This window comes from Sprattus sprattus, assembly GCF_963457725.1.
Source record: "Sprattus sprattus genome assembly, chromosome: 20".
Lineage (NCBI taxonomy): Eukaryota > Metazoa > Chordata > Actinopteri > Clupeiformes > Clupeidae > Sprattus > Sprattus sprattus.
In genome coordinates this window covers 7,447,238-7,466,952 of record NC_137918.1, presented here as the reverse complement: position 1 = coordinate 7,466,952, position 19,715 = coordinate 7,447,238, and the positions used below count along the sequence as shown (strand labels likewise).

Genomic DNA, 19,715 nt, shown 5'->3' with positions numbered 1-19,715 from the left:
GTCGTCACATTCTTGAGGTTTGTTCAAGCCCTCGCCACCTCGTTCCTTTAGTTTTTTTCCCTCTGTTTAGAGAAAGGGACACACAATCCGTTCTCTTTAATGTGACAGGAACAGCTCATTAAACAGAGGAGAAGCAGGGAGGATTGTTTTCCACACAGCTTTACAGCTTAACCAAGCTTGAAATTTTCAGACACCCCCTCGACGACTCTATTTCTCCGTCACGGAGAAGATGCTGCTTTCTCTCCTTGCATCTGACCGTCCATCTTTTTTTCTTCCCTACCCTCTCTCCCTCCCTCATTCCTCTCTTCCACATCTCTCCCTCTCTCTCTCTCCCTCTCCCTCTCTCTCTCTTTCTCTCCCCCTCTCTCTCTCTCTCTCTCTCTCCTCCCCTCTCCTCTCTCTCTCCCTCTCTTTCTCCCTCCCACCCACCATGGAGGAGCTGTGTTCCTGTCTGTGCGTAGGCGATGTTTAGTGTTTCTGTGCAGGGTGATTAGGAGTCTCTGTGCGCTCCACTATTCCCTCCGACAGACACTCTGTGTGTTTGCTGGGTATTCCTCGTTTGTGAGTGTGTGTGTGTGTGTGTGTGTGTTTGTTTGTTTGTTTGTGTGTGTGTGTTTGTTTGTTTGTTTGTGTGTGTGTTTATTTGTTTGTGTGTGTGTGCGTGTGTGATTGTGTGTGTGTGTGTGTGTGTGTGTGTGTGTGTGTGTGTGTGTGTGTGTGTGTGTGTGTGTGTGTTTCTACCGCCTCCACAACAGACCGTGTCTTTCCTCCTTAACCCATGGGCAGCCTAGTTAAATGGCCATTAAGATCTTTGTGTTAACATCTTTACATTTTGAAATGGATATTTTTTGTAGGCTTTTTGTGTATTTGAAAAATTAGAACATTTGCATCCTTGGTTGTTATTAAGTTAAACAATATGTACATTTTTTTTAAATGTATTACTTCAAAAATATTGGTAATACTATATTTTTTTGATGTTTTTCTTCAGATTTGTCTACATTTCTTCACAAGGCCCATCTTTTTAAATCTTTCTCTTGTGTAACTGTGTTAAAAAAATAACACAAAAGTCTATACGTTGCTAATGCATCCGCATTGTACAGCCATGAACAACGAGGAAATAAACTCTAGGATAAATAGGTTGCTAGGATAAATTCCCGCAAACCCTTGCTAAACCCTGCCCTAATGGTGTGATGTTGTTGTGCGGTGTGTGTGTGTGTGTGTGTATGATGTGCTGTGCAGTGCTGTGCGGTAAGTGGCACACAGAATTTTACCTCTGTTGCGTCACAACCTGAGCGGGAATTACCATCTGCCCCCATCCACCTCAAAATAAACATTTTGAAAGAGAGAGGGCGAAATAACTTAGAGAGAGAGAGAAGGAGGGGGGGGGGGGGGGGGGGGGGGCTCCTGTTTTGGGACGGCTTGGCGTAATCTGGGTCTTCCCCATGAAACGGGTTGGATGGGGCTCCGAGGGTTTTAAAAGGGATTCGATCCAGGAATATATAAATCCTTTCTCAGAATATATCTGCCAGCGCTGTCACTTGGCTAATCTCATAGGCTTAGGGCAGATCAAAGTAGTAAAGTTCTTCAGCCCATCAACAGTGTTCCTCTGGTGCTACTTCCCTAACGGTTTTAAAAAATAGCTGGTTCTTTGTTCGGCCCTTCATGCTGGATTAGGAATAGTTCTTGTCTTATGTGGTTGCATAATATAGACTATTTTGGCTTTGAATATGTCCTTTGTGGAGGTGCTCCTCTACAGTATGATTGATTGGACATTGTTTACTCTGCAATGCTTCTGGTTGGTGTTAGTGTTGTGCGGTGGTTGGGCTTTGTGTAGGAAATAAGATAATAGACTTAGCCAGAGGCTTACATAACACAGCCTCTTTATGGGGGAATACCCGGCGCTGCCAGGAAAACCGTGATAGGATAAGGCTAGGATAACTCCCTGCAGCATTCAACCACATTTCTCCACTTTGTTCCCAATGCCAAGCCAAGTTACGGAGGGACTCCCCCAGCTGGGATGGAGCGTCTTACGATGGTGTGGTTTGGTGACTGATTTGGTTAGGATTTTATTTTGATTTATTTAAGTCAAGCTGCATAAAAGGTTCATTGTGAACGCCAATACTGTTTGCCATAGCAAAAAGCCCGTGGTGTGAGCGAGTTCAAGGTGTGTGGTGTGAGTGCCGTACAAGGCAGAAGTACGGCTGTGCAGCCAAACACTGACATGGAAAACCGAGTGGTTACAAAGGTCTATGGATTAAGCACCGTAATGGGTTGGCTTCCTTATCTAATGCTGACATTTATGTAGCATTTGCACGTTCACACACACACATGCATACACACACACAGGCATACACACACAGGCAGAACACATATACATATTAACACAAATCACTTGCATTAGTTTCCCCTTTTTCTATTTCTCTGATTGCTGGGTTAATTACAAGATGCAATTAGCACACAGCCATCAGCCAAGAAGGAGGGATTTGATTCATCTTTTCTCAACACATCACATCCGCACATACACTGTTTCAGATGGAGGAGGAGAGAGAGAGAAGGGTGTTAGATGGCAGTGGAATAGGAGGGAGAGAGAGAGATAGGGGGAGAGAGAGAGAGGAAAAACAGAAGAGAAAAGAAGATCGAGGGAGAGTGAGGGAGCGAGCAAGCAAGCAAGCGAGTGAGGAAGAAGTGGGTTTTGTACATAACGGTGCGTGGGCCTTAGCGCTCGCTCGCAGACGCACGCTGGCATGAGTTCGCCCCGTTAGCGCTCGCAGACGCTCAGTGAGACGCTCAGAGCGAGAACTTCCAGAGCCCAAAAGAGAAAGCCTCATCTCTGAGCTGTCAGAGACAAAGGGATCAGGCAGAGGTAGATCTGATTCTGGGAAAGAAGAGTAATCTGTTACTGGACTAAATGCGAGTGAATCTGCTGCTAGGTTTCTATCAAAACATGCACAGGTACAGGATTTTCTCTGGTTTTCATTTGTTATAAGATCAGATTGTATACGGTTAATATTAACATGCAAGCTTTGGTATTTTCAGTCATTTATCAGATTATTGGTCTTGTAATGTAGCCACTATTAGTGTAATGATATTAATTTAAGCAATGCGATGAAGACATTTAGTTAATGTCTTAAATGTAACAAATTCTCTGACTGCAGATAAAGACACGTACAGAAAATGTGTGAGAATAGGTTGCTCTGAGCAGGGTTATGTAACCAACATCACATCCAATTAATCAAATAACATGTTGGAAGGCACAGAAGATGATCTCAAAGAATGGTTCCTTTAAAAGGAAAAGAGAAACGGGAAATGGGCATTGTTATGGTTACGTAGGAGTTCTAAAGTAGTGTATTGGAACAGCGTTAGGACCCTAATCCTTGCTGAAGGCTAATGAAGAGGATCAAAAACAATGTTTTGTTGATGGTCACAAAACCTTTTTCATCTGCACTTGTATGGTTCCTCTCAGACAGACAATTTTGTTCACCTTTATGTTAAAGTCTTCAAATAAAAGTATTTATTTGATCTTTAAACCTCTAAATCTTTTCACCTTGATCTCCAGAGGAAATTCTCTTAGGAGCCAAGGAATTTTTTACCAGTGATATATTATTGATGGATATCTTTTTTTTTCTTCTTCTCCTTCTCCTTCTCCTTCTTTTTCTTTTTCTTTTTCTTCTTTTTCTTCTTCTTCTTCTTCTTCTTCTTCTTTTTCTTCTGTCAAACAGGCATCTGCGAAAGTAGCACCAGCCTCGGAGGTGCTTCAGATGGCATCAAAGGACTGAAGAGGAAAAAAGTGGTGGCAGAAAACCAGCTGAAGAAAATACCCAAGTCTCCGGTAAAGAAACCCTCACACCCCAAGAATCCGGTGCCCACACCTGGCACTGCCACTGCCACTGCTCACATCTCCAACGCCCCATCAAGGGGAGGGTCTCCCTCAAGTACCAGCTCCAGCTCGTCGCCCAGCTCTTTCCCCAACAGCCCCTCCTGCTCCCTGGACTCCTCACAGCACCACCAGGACACAGACGATGGACAGCAGCAGCAGGAGTCGCCATCTCCCCATAAAGTAACGGCGGAGGAGGTAGAAGCATCATCCTTCACCGAGCTGCTGCCTCAGGACCCGCAGGCTTGCAGCAAGAATAAATCAAACTCTCACGATTCCTCTGTCGAGAGCTGGGGTGTGAAACTGGACAGCGAAGGCACCTCTACTGCGCACCCGAGTGCTCCCCTTGACGTGTTGCTCAAGGCTATGGAGCCCGACTTCAATACGCTGACTGAGAGGACAGTAGAAAAACTGGGGGCGTCTGTTGTCAGTCATTCTGGAGTACCCACAGCTATGCCGGCCGTCAAATACGGCGTTCCTCCTCAGCCTGGGCTCATGCAGCCATATGATGCGGCCAAACAGTTCTACCCTGGCACCCATGTCACCCTGCAGGCGGGTGTACCAAGCGCCAAACAATACCCGGCAGCTCACATGCGACCAACCTCCCAGCAGTTCATGTCATTAACTGCCAGCGGCCTCCAGCCTACTAAGCCAGCTCTTCACAAAGGCTATGGGGCAGGGCAGTCCACCGCCATGACCCATGCCCCCATTCCCTCAGGCTCCAGCGGGCTTCCCCAGAGCCAGCCTCCTGTGGTGCAAACTTGCCAGTCGCTCTCGGCCAGCGTCCCCAGCACCATTCAGGTCCCCGTCACGCCAGGGTACAACCCCATGCAGATGGCCACAGTGGTCAACTTTGGCAGCTTGGAACAAGTGTGCAGCATCACAGCAAAAGACCAGAAACCTAAAAAACAAGGCAAATATGTCTGCGAATACTGTAACAGGGCCTGCGCCAAACCCAGTGTGCTGTTAAAACATATCCGATCCCATACTGGGGAGAGGCCGTATCCTTGTGTTACTTGTGGGTTTTCGTTTAAGACTAAGAGCAATTTGTACAAGCATAAGAAGTCCCATGCACACGCCATAAAACTAGGGCTCACGGTTAGGTCGGACTCCCAGTCTCAGTCACAGGAGTCTGACAAGGGGCTCGGGGGGCATTCAGATGTTGACGAAAGCGGGGAGAGTGACGAAGAGGGCAGCACGGCCGATCTCGACCCCGACTCCTCGCAGAGCAGCGCCACAGCCTTGTCTGAGAGTAGTCCTCTGAGCTTGGGCACGGTTCAGGGAAGTCAAGGTGAGTTGGACCTTCCTGTGGTCTTCGAGACCCTGAAACCTGTAAGCAGTCAAAAGGGCGTTGAGCCCAAGGTGTCGGCGCCCCTCCCCAAGGTGGTGGTGTACCCGGTAAACGTCTCTCCGCTTCGGGCAGACAGCCCCAGAGTGACTGACTTAACACCCGAGCAGGCAACTGCCCAGCGGCAAAGAGAGTTCCAGGTGGCTAGGTCAAATATCACAGTCTTGTCCTCCCTGAAAGAGGTAGATTGCTCCAGCCCCTTGCAGGACTCCATTAGTGAGGACGAGGATCCACAGGGGAAGTCACCCGGAGTAGGCCATGCCCAGTTGCAGAGGCAACAGGCCACAGATTGCTCGCAGCAGCAACAGGGCAAGTGTCTGCTGAGTCCGCGTAGTTTGGGCAGCACCGATTCGGGGTACTTCTCTCGCTCTGAAAGTGCAGATCAAGCCATGAGTCCACCGAGTCCCTTTGTGAAGATAACTCCCCCGGCAGAAGCTGATGTCACCAAAAATCTCCTGACTAATCCCGCAGCCATCACAGCGCCAATTATGCATGTAACTGCTGTTGAGAAGACACACATACTGGAGGGGCAAATGCGACCTCCGTTGGACTCTAGAACCCTCTCTCTAGAAGAGCGCATCTCAAAGTTAATATCCGACAATGAAGCTGTCGTTGATGACAAGCAGCTGGACAGTGTTAAGCCGAGACGGACCTCTCTGTCAAGACGGGGGAGCATAGATTCCCCCAAATCGTATATATTCAAAGACTCCTTCCAGTTTGACTTGAAACCCTTCGTAAGAAGGTCAAGTTCCAGTTCTGACATACCAAAGTCACCTTTTACCCCAACAGAAAAATCCAAGCCAGTGTTTCTTCTCTCCGTTCCTCCCCAGTATCCACACATGGACTGTTTACCGATAACAAGAAGTAATTCTATGCCCACAACTCCAGGACATTCAGGGCTTCCCCCCAATGTCACTCCTCAGCCCCATCCATTGAGAATCTGCCATTCGTTTGACGACAAAATCAGCTCTTTCAACGATGACGTCTTTTCATCCACTCCATCCACACCCAATCTTGCAGTGCATCCACGCACCCTCGTGAGACAGATAGCAGTTGAGGATTCGTCCACAAGCGAGGGTCATGGATTGCCCACTGTCCGCTCCATGGATGACGCTTATCATGGACCAAGCATTTCAACAGAGATGCAGAGGAGCAAGTCCTTTGAGCACGGAAACAGGAAGCCTCAACAGAACAAAGGGACAATGTTCGAGTGTGAAACTTGCCGTAACCGGTACAGGAAAAGGGAGAACTTTGAGAATCACAAGAAGTTTTACTGCTCCGAGTTGCATGGTCCAAAAAACAAGCCCATTCCTGTCCGAGAGCCAGAGTCGGATGTGTTTGTGCAGAGTGTTCCGCCCCTGATGACAAGAACAGTCTGTCACTCAGGGAATATTGAGCAATCGTCAATGATCAGAAAACGGAGAAAAATGAAAAGTTTTGGGGATGACGACGATCAGTCTCCAACTGACAAAAATCCACCTTGTTCTAGAAGTTTCGATTCCTGTCAGACGTCCTCTAGAGTAGTAAGTAGTAGTCAGTTTCCCCAGAGAGCCGTGCTCGTCAACCTGCAACCTGCCAACAACACCGGGCCGGTACCTCCAATTCAACTCATGGCAAGAGTGGCAGAGACCCCAGAGTCCAGGCTGTCTCCAGCAAGAGACAACAATATTAGCACCTCCACCAAAGACAGAGGTGAGATGCAGCGACAAGGCAGTGGCACATCTGTCATACGACACACCAACTCTCTGAGCAGGCCAAATTCATTTGAAACATACGAGAGTATCGATCTGTCCTCTCCAGTTGATTCTTCGACAAAGGACATGCAAGGGGCAGTCATGTCTAGCACTGAATCATCGGCTAACACTTCATTGCAGAATTACCACAAAGAAATGTCAATACCTAAGGGTTCGAGTCAGGAGAAATATATCGCTGACACCCCTCAGGACCATGCACCAGCGGTAGCCAGTGAGAGTTCTGCCCCAACTCAACAGTCAAGGCTGGTCCGTCAAAACAACATTCCTGAAATTTTGGTCACAGAGGAACCAGATCGGGAACATGAGAGTCAGGTATCAGACAAGGTATCGGTGGAGAAACCTTCAGACACTTTTAACTGGCCTCAGCGGAGCGAGAGTCTGTCCAAGTTGCCGACTGAGAAGTTGCCGCCCAAGAAGAAAAGGATCCGGCTGGCTCAGATGGAGCACTCTTCGGGTGAATCCAGCTTTGAGTCCTCGCTCTCCAGAAGCCTTAGCAGAGACAGCAGTCTCTCGCGATGTTCAAGCATCTCAGCCTCGTTTGAAAGGGATGAGCCACCCAGAGCTGATAGTCCTTCCAGGGAAAGTGTCACCAAACCTCCAGACGTTCAAGGACCACCTGTAGCGTGCAACACACTCAGTGTCCCAGTCATGATGAGACGAGCTGCCTCAGAACAGATAAGCTGCACCCAACCGTCCATTGCGATTTCCTGTGACTACCGCAGCAAGTCCTTTGACAGCAGCAGCATGTCTCCCAACCGTTCGCCCTCTCCCTTGGACACCGCTATGCCAAAGAGCGCCCAGCCTGCAACAACTGCACAGATACCCCTTATTGAAAGAAGAAGAGGACCTCTTGTTCGTCAAATGTCCCTGAAAATTGGACCAGAGAGTCAGCAATTTGTTGGAAAGCAGCATACTGTTTCTCTTCAGAGGGCTCCTTCTTCAAATATCGTTTCTGTTACTCAACACAGGCCTCCAATGATCAACAGGGCCAGTTTAACTCAGCCTTTTGTTTTACATTCTGGAGAACCACCTCCGCCACAGAAGAACGAACACGTGGTCCAAAGCATTAACTTGGGCTGTCAAACTCAGCATCCACAAGTTCATGGACTTCCCCATCCATGGCATCAAACCTCAAGAGTTGTTGCAATCCAAAAGGTGCTACCTGCAGTCCAAATCATTCCCTGTCAGACAGATGTGGAGAGCAAGCCTGCCGAATCTCAGAAGAGTCTCGTCCCCAAGTATCAGCTTCAGTATCCGGTTTTGAAAAGTCAAACATACTCCCTCTCCGGACCACAGGGAACGCAGGGGGCCTTGCCTGTAATAACGATACGGATCGGCAACGAGATTGAAAGTGTTTCCAAGGCAGCTGAGGGAATACAGAATGTATACGTTGCACAGAAGAATCTTCAGGGAATGAGCAATAAGTCATCCATTGTTTTACCTCTCGGTATCCAAGGAGACGCACCTTCACAGAACCAAGCAGGATCTGCGCCAGTGCCACAGATCCTGATAACTCACGAGCAGATTCACCCTGCTTGCAGTATGGCTTGCAAAACCAACATCTCCCCCATGAAAATTGCTACCATTGACAATAAAGCGGGACTAGATGCTCAAACCGAGAAACCGCAAGTTCAAGTACAGCCGGGGGCAAACACACAAAGCCATACCAGTGATAATCGTAACAACCCATCTCTTGGGTCTTTGCACTGTATCCAGAAGATGGCGTCAGTTAACCTCTGCCCGCAACAGGAGCCCACTGCCTCCAGCAAGCGCATGCTTTCTCCTGCCAACAGCCTGGACATTGCCATGGAGAAACACCAGAAACGGGCGAAAGACGAGCATGGAGCAGCGTGCCAGCCAACCGATGGCAGGTCCCTCAGTTATCTCAATTCCAAGATGGCCGAGGTGACTCGCCAACGGAAGCTAACACTCGTCAGACAGGTCTGCACCACTGAACCTGTAGACAGTCCTATTGAAACTGAAGCCCCGCAAGACTTGGAGAAGCTGGACCCTGGCAAAGACTTCCAGGTGCCTGATACCGGCAGCGCAACAACAACAGCAAATGAGATGACTGCGCAGATGCAGGACGACAAGCCGCCATCTCCAACAGATCATCCGATGCAGAGCCCGGTGAGTCGCACCTCCCCAGGGGTCCAGAGCTATCCAATCCCTGCTAACGCTACCCTGAAGCCACAGGACAAGCCGGAGGAGCAGCAGCGCTGGTCTTCAAACAAATCCCCCCTGAGACCTTCTACTTTCCAAGGACAGGTGAAACTGGCCTCGTCCGTGTCTGTCGTCAACACCCGGGACAGTCACCGCCTGTCTTTCCCCAGTCTGAAAACGGCCACGACGTTTACCTGGTGCTTCCTCATCAAGAGGAAGCCACTGCATATTCCCCAGACAGACCAAAGGATCTCGGCATACTCAACCTGGCCAGTCAGCAAGAACAACCCGAACCCGCTGGGCCTACCAACCAAAATAGTCATGTCTCTTTTCGATTCAAAGCAGAAGGCTAAGAAAATACACTACACCCAAGCGATAACCACAAGTTTGAAGTCTGACATATTGACATACTCCAGCAAACTGAAGGACGTTATGCCCAAGGTAAGGGATTTATTATGGATAAAATGAGTTTCAAAGAACATGCTTCGGTACTATTGATTTTCTCAAGTTAGCAGTTTATTTATATATATTGTTTATATATATATATATATTATACATAATATATTTGTAATTTTCATGATATTTTTTGCTAAAGCTGATGCTTCTCTCCTTCAGGTCATGCTCTCACAGAAGTCCCTCTCCACGGAGAGCAAGAGTAAAGCACGACCCGAGTCCCGACCCCCCAACGAGGCTGACAGGGAGTCCTTAGCTAAAGCAGAGCCCAGACGGATCAAAATATTCGATGGAGGGTAGGTAGAATACATCAGTGACTAAATGCCCCAATACAGTCCACTTGCTTTTAACTTCATTCTCTCAACTGCAGTGTCTAAGTGTTTGTTAATATGTTTACTTAAAAACCTACCAACAAAAACAAACAAACAGAAACACATAAGTGATTTTTTTTTTTAGGTTCAAATCCAATGAGGAGTATGTGTATGTCCGCGGCCGTGGCCGTGGGAAGTACATCTGTGAAGAGTGTGGGATTCGCTGCAAGAAGCCAAGCATGCTTCGCAAACACATTCGCACCCACTCCGACGTCCGACCTTACCACTGCGCCCACTGCAACTTCTCTTTCAAGACTAAAGGTGGGCTTGAGTGTGGTGTATTTAATTATACATTCAGTATTTATTACATAAACTGTCTTTATTATACAATCAGTATTTACATTTTACATTACATTTTATTGATATTAATAAAAGAACAATAACAATATATACTCTAACAATATAAATATATATATAAATAATAATACACAATAATAACAATAATAGTCTCAAGGCGCTTTTACAGATCCAAAGGCCTTATACATTTAGAATTTATTATGCAGTTTGTATGTATTTCACAATAATAACACAATTGATTTATATATTCAGTATGTATTACACAACAGTTTGTCATTATGCAATTAGTATTTAGCATACAGTTCATAGTATTATTGATAGAATAGTAGTGTACAAATGGTATTTTTGCCATCAATAATCGGTATTGAAAATACAATCAGTATTTACTATAGCATTGCCTTGCATAAAGATAAACTTTAGGTGCTTATTGCTTCAAACATGTATTGCCAATGTGAGAAGTCTGATGAGACGGGAAACTATGCAATCTGGTTACAGATTTTTCGACATTTCCCTTCCATCTTAGGCGAGACCAGACGAGATTCATTATTTGTGTAACTCATTTTATGCCAAGGTAATTCACTTTACACAGGCATCATAAAACGGCATTGTTTAAAAATAGATTAGAAGCCTTAAAGAATTGATTTAAGAAAATATAAAAGCAGAAAAGACATAAACATCTAAAACATCTAATTTCTATTGAGATAATGGAAATAAAATAAAGTTCAGATTCAAAAGAAAAATACATTGAATTATTATTTTGGCTCCGATCACCATTATTTAATTTAGAATTGCTGAGACCTTCAAGTGCCTTTTAAGGCCATATTAAACCCTTCCCCTGTTCCATCCCTTTTTTTCTTTTCTACTTTTATTTTTGAATGCCCACAGTTTTTTTTTTTTTTTTTTAGTACAATTTATTCTTTCTTAAAAGGCCAGGATGATTCACTGCAGTCAAACTTGTCTTCCCACGCTGTGCTGTGCTGTGGAACTGTGGGACTGTGGAACAGCTCACAGTGTCAACAGCACAGCACAGCACAGCACAGCACAACCCACGTTCCTTACTTCTTTACCAGTTACTCACCCAGCCGCGGCGCATTCAGCCCCGGTTCTGCAGACGTGCCGCCCCTTACATAAGCACAACCCTCTGCTCCAGCAAGCACTTCCCATCTGGCTGACCTGATGAATGTCCTCTCTCTCTCTCTCTCTCTCTCTCTCTTCCTCTACTCTCACACTTTAACTCTCTTCTCCTCCTCTCTCCTCCTCTCTCCCTCTCTCTTTCTGTATTCTCCTGTCTTCTCCTGTCTCTCTTTTTTTTGTCTCTCTTTCACTCTCTTCTCTCTCTCTCTCTCTTTCTGTCCCTCTCTCTACACTCTATGCTCTCTGTCTTCCTCGCACTTTCTCTGCGCAGGCAATCTGACGAAACACATGAAGTCTAAAGCCCACAGCAAGAAGTGCTTGGAGATGGGAGTATCCGTGGGTTTGATCGAAGACCAGGATGCGGAGGATTCAGGTATTTACAGTGAATAAAACAACGGAACTGCAGCACATTGAAAAAGGAGTTGGCGTAGATCACACCGATTATATCCATGACCGCTGATGAGTAACATTTGAAATGGCATCAATCAAAGATACAATGATCTTAGAGCCTCTCACTCATAAGACTAGAATTGGAGGATGTGTTTGATAAAATAGAAGAATATCTCAGTATGACATTCATTACAATGGATAAACACATCCCTAAATATGATTTATTAATTGAAGTGAGGATAAGCAATATTTGATAAAAAATCTGAAGTAATATGGATACTTTATTTCCATAATGGTTTCCATAATGGTTGATGTCCAATTGTGAATGTTCTCATGGTGATTTGAGTAGCAGTATATTTTAGCTATGGATTCCTGGACATTCCTTGCTATACTTTTATTTTATCGATTGAGCCCAATTCAGTTAGTTAGCACCGTCTTAATCAAACGTATCATATGAAAAAGGTGCACTTATAATAAGTCTCCACATTGAAACATTTTTAATGATAGGACCACCAAAATACACATTCACTGGAAGTCTTTGTTGAACTAGCTTAAAACAAAACTCAACAAAACACAACACAACACAACAAAAAACTGTAAACACAACATGGACCACCCCACCCCACCCCCCTAGTATCATCGTCACCCCTTCCTTCAGTATCTTGGCTAATAATAACACCCGCTAGCATGAGATGTGGATGGTAGCTCGCTGCTCTGCAGCAGTGGCGATCAATAGCTTTGCCCCAGCCTAATTACTAATTCTAAATGCAGCCACTTCCCTTGTTAACTCTTGGAGCACGTGGGAGGCGGGCGCAGCCTTTACAGGGAGGAAATGGCAGCATCTAATTTTAGACAACAAAAAAAGAGAGAAAGAGAAAGAGAGTCTCTGAAAGCTTTCTATGGTCCCACTTGCTCAGAGCATATTTGTTTTTCCATTCCCCTCTCTCTCTCTTTCTTTCTCTCTCCCTCCCTCTTTCTCTCTCTCTATCGTGTACATATCCACATGAACACAGTTAGGAGAGCCTGCTGTTGTGATTCATGGTTGTAATTACTGCATGTCATTCCTTTGAACCCCAATAATATGAGGTAGTAGGCCACTGCAGTACTGTGGGGAATTAGAAATATTCTGCAGATGTCAAATATTATGGATGATTTATTTTTCATAATGGCTAAAGTCCATTTGTGTTATTTCTTATCAACTGTCATGACACTGTGTGTCTGTAGTTCACTAATAACCCGTAGATATAGCCCTTGCCACCAGTGATTGATACCTCTCCCTGTAAAGGAATGGCATAATGTCCCATGTTACTTTCTAAAGTAGAAAAGTTATGATTGAGGAAGTCCAAGTTTCTGCTACTCCGATTCCCTGAAACAGATGATCATGTGTGCTGCAGTTGCACGTCCCGGTGCAAGCAATGCAATGGTGCACTGCATCACATTTACCGCAGTGGTGCAACTAAATGGAGCAGACTAGACTTCCTGAACCTGATTTTTCCCATTTGTTTTTCCCTCAGAAAAAGAGATGGATAGATAGATAGATAGATGGATAAATAGATGGATGAATAGATATATGGATAGATAGATGGATGGAAAGATGGATAGATAGATAGATAGAAAGATGGCTATTCACATAAATCCCACATGGACGTAATGTTAAATCCCACAGTGGGGTAGTGCCACACACTCTGTCCTGCCTGTCAATAACACTGAGGCTGTGCCTTCACTTCATCAGGAGACCGAGGAAGAGGGAGCAGCGCCGACCGTCCCGACTCCGACGGTGACGACTCGGATGGTCCGGAAGATGAGGACAACGACGGCGAGGAGGAGGACGAGGAGGACAGCCAGGCGGAGTCGGGTCTCTCCGCCACGCCCTCCGTCTCCGCCAGCCCCCAGCACTTCGGCACTGACGTGGCGCCCAGCTCGCTCCTGGCACAGATGTCCATTAGCTCGTCCCAGCCGCCCCACGCCCTCCCTCCTACCCAACACCTGCCCCACATCCCCTCCACCGCCCCCGACCTCGACCTCGACTCTGTTGCCATGCTTAGCCCTCTGTCCCCCAGCAAGCAGATGTCCATCTCGACGCTGATCCCCTGCTCAAGCCCCACCTCAGTCGCCCCCTTCGCCCGATACCCCATCGCCATGGCCTCTGCCATCGCCACCACCTGCGTCACCTACTCCTCCTCCGACCCCCACGGCTCCGACAGCGAGTCCGTTCACATGATGAGCCCCGTGTCGCCCTGCAGGCAGATGTCCATCGACTACCCTGACTTTGATGTGCCCTCCAGTCCCCCAGCTCCAGGCAAGGGCTCCAAGCTCGGCCAGGTGAGACCCGCGTCCTCCCGCTCTCTTGTTGTCTGTCCCTCACACCCCGTCCCCCCGCTGCATGTGTGTCCGTATCCATGTTCATGTCCGTACCTGTGCTTTGAGACCTGCATGCCGGGGGCTTCAGCCAAGCTCCTGTGACACGCGCTGAAAAGGTGAATGGAACAACAACAACAACAACAGAAGCAAACTACAAACCAGAGCTGCCCAGATGGCCCTTACTGTACTGTAGCTATGAGACTAGTTCTGCGGTAGAATTTTGTCTCCCCTTACTTGTCTTACTTTGTATTATTTACCTCATCTTGTCTATATTGAAAAGAGTTCTCATGGCCAAAAGTTGAAATCAAGTAACGAAGTTTATTTTTCCAGACCCAGACCAAAAAAAAGGCATAGTCTGAGAGATTAAGTCATTTATGATATTATTTTAATTGACCTTTTGTTTATAACTTGTAAAGCTGCTGCGGTAAGACAAACAGTTTATGAGAACCCAGAAGCAGTGTCATGGAAATTTGGTCAGGAGTTCTGAAAAAGGCCTCGGAATTTGGAAGTGTTTTGGAAATCTGTTGGTAAACACGAGTGGGAAACGGATTCAGCTAATCCCTAGTCCTGCAGGGCTATCGGAAGATTGGAGCCAGGTGGCTTAGATTAGGGTTGTAACTAAACACTGTAAGATGTGAAATCTCCAGAGAGGCAGGAGCGGGCACTCCTGCAGTAAACAACCTTTTTCATGAGTTAGCAAGAGTTACTGTTACTGTTTAGAAACAGTACTGATTAGGAAAATGTTTCAGTTTTATTTATGCTCTTTTAAAAACATTCTTTATGAGTTAATTGTTTTGACACATTTCAGGTAATAATGGTCAAATATTGTTACCGAATAACTTGAAACTGTATGTAAATATATCTAGTCTTAAGAGCTGATTTAGAATTAAATCTATTTTTATTTTAACGCTAAATCTTCTCCCTTAACAGGATGCCAGTGCCCGTCCTCCCCCCATGCCCTCGAGCGAGTCTGGAGTACCTGTGGATCGCGGAACCCAGACTTCCTCCTTCGCCCACCATGGCTCCCTTCACTTCCCCTCGCAGGGTCCCATGTCCCTCATGGGGGAGCCCCTGGCGCACACCCACCTCTTCAGCCATCTGCCGCTGCACTCCCAGCAGCCCTCGCGCTCCCCTTACAGCATGGTGCCCGTAGGCGGCATCCAGCTGGTGTCCGCAGGCCTGGCAGCCTACTCCACCTTTGTGCCCATCCAGGCCGGCCCAGTCCAGCTCACCATCCCGGCCTTGAGCGTCATCCACCGCAACACCAGCCCTCTCCCTGCACTGGGGTCTGATCCAGGCTCGGGCCCTGCCACCAGCCCGGCGCGGCCCGGCGCTTCCCCCACCACCCAGCACCCACTGGTGGTCCAGGAGAGTGTGGGCAACATGCTGCCATGCTTCCCGCTGAGCCAGATGGCAGGCATTAGGACCCTGGGGGGGCCTCAGGCCACACTGCAGCAGGTCGGGCTGGAGGCCCTCGGCGTGATGGGCCTGGCCAACTCGGGTCTCGCGCCGACCCAATTGATCCAGCAGCAGAACCTGGCGCTCAACGCCTCCCTGGGCGTGCAGGTCCTGACGGCCAGCCCCGCGGTGCAGTCCAGCCAGGTGCCCCAGGCTCACATCCCTGGCCTCCAGATCCTCAACATCACCCTGCCAGCACTCATACCCTCCCTCAGCCCCCTATCCTCCCTCAGCCCCCTCCCGTCTGCCCCAGACAGGCCTTGGCACCTGGAGGCGTCTGCAGGGCTGGGGCTGGGTCCGTCCCGGAGTCCGTCTTCAGGGCTGGGTCCGTCCCGGAGTCCGTCTTCAGGGCTGGGTCCGTCCCGGAGTCCGTCTTCAGGGCTGGGTCCGTCCCGGAGTCCATCTTCAGGGCTGGGTCCGTCCCGGAGTCCATCTTCAGGGCCGGGTCCGTCCCGGAGTCCATCTTCAGGGCTGGGTCAGTCCCGGAGTCCATCTTCAGGGCTGGGTCCGTCCCGGAGCCCGTCTGCAGAGCTAGGGCTGGGTCCGTCCCGGAGCATCTCGCCCTGCAGGCCAAGCTTGGGGTCTGGGTGCAGGGGAGGTGGCGCCCAGTCAGCCTGCACCACGCCGGTCCTGACTCTATCGGCCAGTCCTCCAGTGGCGATGTCCACAACCTCGATGGCGCCCGTTGTCGTAACGACCCACGCCCCAAAAGGCGTCTCGCCCTGCAGGCCTAGCTTGGGGTCAAGTTGCGGGGGAGGTGGCGCCCAGTCTGCCTGTACCTCCGAGAGGAAGGGCAGGTCTCCAACAGACCAGACCCTCTCCTCCCCTGACTCTTTTGATGGTGCCTCGCAAATAGCCCCAGCTGCCACCACCACAGGGGGCACTAGTGAGGCTAGGCCTCCTCACAAGCACACTAGTCCCAGGCCGCCAGCCCTGGCCGATGACTGCAGCGAAGCCTCCAGTGATGACGAGGACCGACTTGTCATCGCCACCTGAATGTCTGAAATGAAATGTTCTTCTCTTATTCTTACTCTTTGTCTCTCTTTAATCTCTCTCTCTCTCTCTCTCTCTCTCTCTCTCTCTCTCTCTCTCACTATCTCTCTCTCTAGTTCTCTCTATTTTGTTTGTTTGTAATACTTGTCACTTTGTAAAACTGAAAACACTTCAGGGGTCCGTAGCTGTACAGACCGCCTCTAAAAAGCACATTTTCTGACATTGATATTCTATGTGCAATCATAAATGATGATGACCAATCATTTTATTTTTACTTTTATGTCAGTTCTGGACAGTTTTTCCCTTCTTTTTTGTACATGTTGTATAGACAATTGTGCCTTTTTGAAGTTTCTTGTTTAGGAACCTGTACATAATTCCTTACAACTCAGTAGTTGCTTGTGTTGCGTAGATGCATTTGAAGTCAAAAGAGAAAATGGAGGGAAATCTTTTATTTTGAAATGTTTTATGTCAAGTGTAAATTAATGGAAAATACATGTCATGTACCAATATATGAGCATTTCTATGGCTTGGGGCAATGTTTCTGTGTACAGATGTTGTGTTCAACTATTTATTATATTCCATCTAGTGCCCATCACAATGATCCATAAAATCATAGGTATGTGTACAATCGTGGCTTTACATTGCTGTATATCTATACCAGAAAATGTATCAGTAAAAAACTTTGTTTACAGACGTTTCGTATGGCCTCCGATGTCTTTTTGTTTAGGGGAATGAAACACTTGACACAAGGTCCATGGGGACGTTTTTCTTAATCAGTCCAATTGTGGTGCTTTGCTGCACCTGCAGGGCACTTGGCCTGCCTTGAGAAGCCCTGCAATTTCCATCAGTAATGAGGGCTCTCGGAGGTGGCTGAACCACGTCACCACACAGCCCCTCTGTCCAAGGCGACAGAGAAAAAGAGCTTTCATTGACAGAGATTTCAGGCTTCTCCTTAGAGGGTAAAGTCCTTTATTAATGCGACCGTGGGGTTATAGGAGGAGGAGGAGAAGAAGGAAGGAGGGGGAACTCGGAGGGGTGAGTCATTCATTCTGCCTGCGCAAGCTGCCTGTCAAAGTGAGAGCGCCTGCCGGAGTGCGACAGAACAACAGCGACACCTAGAGGACGGCAGCCGAAGCGTCAGCGACGGAGACTGCAGACGCCGCAGGTGGGTGGGGGAGATGTTGCCTGGTAACCATGCCCACAGTTTCCGAGAAAGAGTAGGCACGGAGGCTCGAGAGGCTCGGGTTGGCTTGTTATTTTCCTGTACCGAGGTGAGAGCCTATTGAGTAACGGATGTTATAACTGGAACGTTACGAAATAAGACCTTTAGTTAGATCCCAGTCAGCGACAATTGCCACTATATTATCTAATGCGCGTAGAGAGGCAAGGGGAAACTCAAAGAGCCATTAGTGAGGGTCATTAATTGCACTCCGTCCAATGGAAACTCTGTCAGAGCGCTGCACTGGGTGTTTCTCGACAGCATTTTCCACTGCAGCCTCTTAGTCCGCCACACAAGTTTTTTTCCGTCATTAGCACATACGCATCAATAACATCAGTGAAAGAAGCTCTAACCTGTAGCCTACCATTAGGAGAGGATTGGAGAGGAAAAGGGCTTAGTGCTGAAGGGCATGTTTTGAAACTGCATTTTACTCTAAAAGGCATCCTGGAGGTTAGGAAGCAGGAGATACAGCCACAGTACATTCTTAAATAATTGCTTTAATGCCTAACGTCATTTCAGTTTTATATAAAAGGTCGAGTGAGTTCAGAACACTGTGGTATGAGTAAAAGCCGTGGGTAAGCCATAGGAACTGCTGACATAGGCCTACTGTATAGGCTACTTAGTTTGGGATATTTCAGATTATTTTAACAAGAATAGAGTTCTCCTGAATGTTCCGTTTTTTGACGTAGATCATTGTGGTACTTTTTAACTTTAAGGACACGTTATTGGTTTTGTCTGGGTAGACACAAAAGCTTTGTTCCCCACGTTCTTGGAGCTTGAATGTGAAAGAGTTAAGGCATTCGGTCATTAGGCCACCTAAAGTGACACCTACAGTACATGTACATAATATATATATATAAATGTGTGTGTGGGTGTGTGTGTATACACACGCACGCACGCACACACACAGACACACAGAAACACACATACACACACACTCTCACACATAGACACACACACACACACACACACACACACACACACACACACACACACATACACACATACACACACACTCTCACACACAGTACCAGTCAAAAGTTCGGACACACCTTCTCATTCAGTGTTTTTTCTTTATTTTTATTATTTTCTACATTGTAGTAGATTAATACTGAAGACGTCGAACTATGAACGAACACATGGAATTATGTAATAAACAAAAAGGTGTTAAACAAGCCAGAATATGTTTTATATTTTAGAATCTACTAAAGTGGTTACTTTTTGTACCTTTTTCCCTGCTTGTGTTAATGTTGTGTTGTGTAAGTGTGTATTTCTATTCTCACTTTGAGTCTGTGTATTGTGTGTAATTGCCTGTCAGTTCCCTGTCTGTTCCCTGTGTGTAGTTCCCTGTATGTAGTTCCCTGCCTGTTCCCTCTGTGTAGTTCCCTGTATGTAGTTCCCTGCCTGTTCCCTCTGTGTAGTTCCCTGTGTGTAGTTCCCTGTCTGTTCCCTCTGTGTAGTTCCCTGTGTGTAGTTCCCTGTCTGTTCCCTGTATGTAGTTCCTTGTGTGTAATTCCCTGTCTGTTCCCTGTGTGTAGTTCCCTGTATGTAGTTCCCTGTGTGTAGTTCCCTGTCTGTTCCCTGTGTGTAGTTCCCTGTATGTAGTTCCTTGTGTGTAGTTCCCTGTCTGTTCCCTGTGTGTAGTTCCCTGTCTGCTCCCTGTGTGTAGTTCCCTGTCTGCTCCCTGTGTGTAGTTCCCTGTATGTAGTTCCCTGCCTGTTCCCTGTATGTAGTTCCTTATGTGTAGTTCCCTGTATGTAGTTCCTTGTGTGTAGTTCCCTGCCTGTTCCCTGTATGTAGTTCCTTATGTGTAGTTCCCTGTGTGTAGTTCCCTGTGTGTTCCCTGTCTACTTGCAGTGGCCCTGCTTCACCATCCAGGAGGGGCTCCTGTACTGTCACT

The 19,715-nt window shown here is 47.3% G+C and overlaps 1 protein-coding gene across 1 annotated transcript in view; it reads left to right on the top strand.

The window, feature by feature from the left end:
* Positions 1-16,599, top strand: part of hivep1 (HIVEP zinc finger 1) — a gene marked incomplete at its 3' end in the record, with an annotated part of 64,851 nt that extends 48,252 nt beyond the window's left edge. Inside the window, exons 4-9 of the mRNA XM_080858734.1 lie at positions 3,720-9,580; positions 9,755-9,888; positions 10,049-10,224; positions 11,666-11,767; positions 13,517-14,106; positions 15,076-16,599. Of these exons, the coding sequence (XP_080714860.1) occupies positions 3,720-9,580; positions 9,755-9,888; positions 10,049-10,224; positions 11,666-11,767; positions 13,517-14,106; positions 15,076-16,599 (8,387 nt within the window). The remainder of the gene's footprint in view (positions 1-3,719; positions 9,581-9,754; positions 9,889-10,048; positions 10,225-11,665; positions 11,768-13,516; positions 14,107-15,075) is intronic.
* Between the last annotated feature and the right edge of the window lie 3,116 nt (positions 16,600-19,715).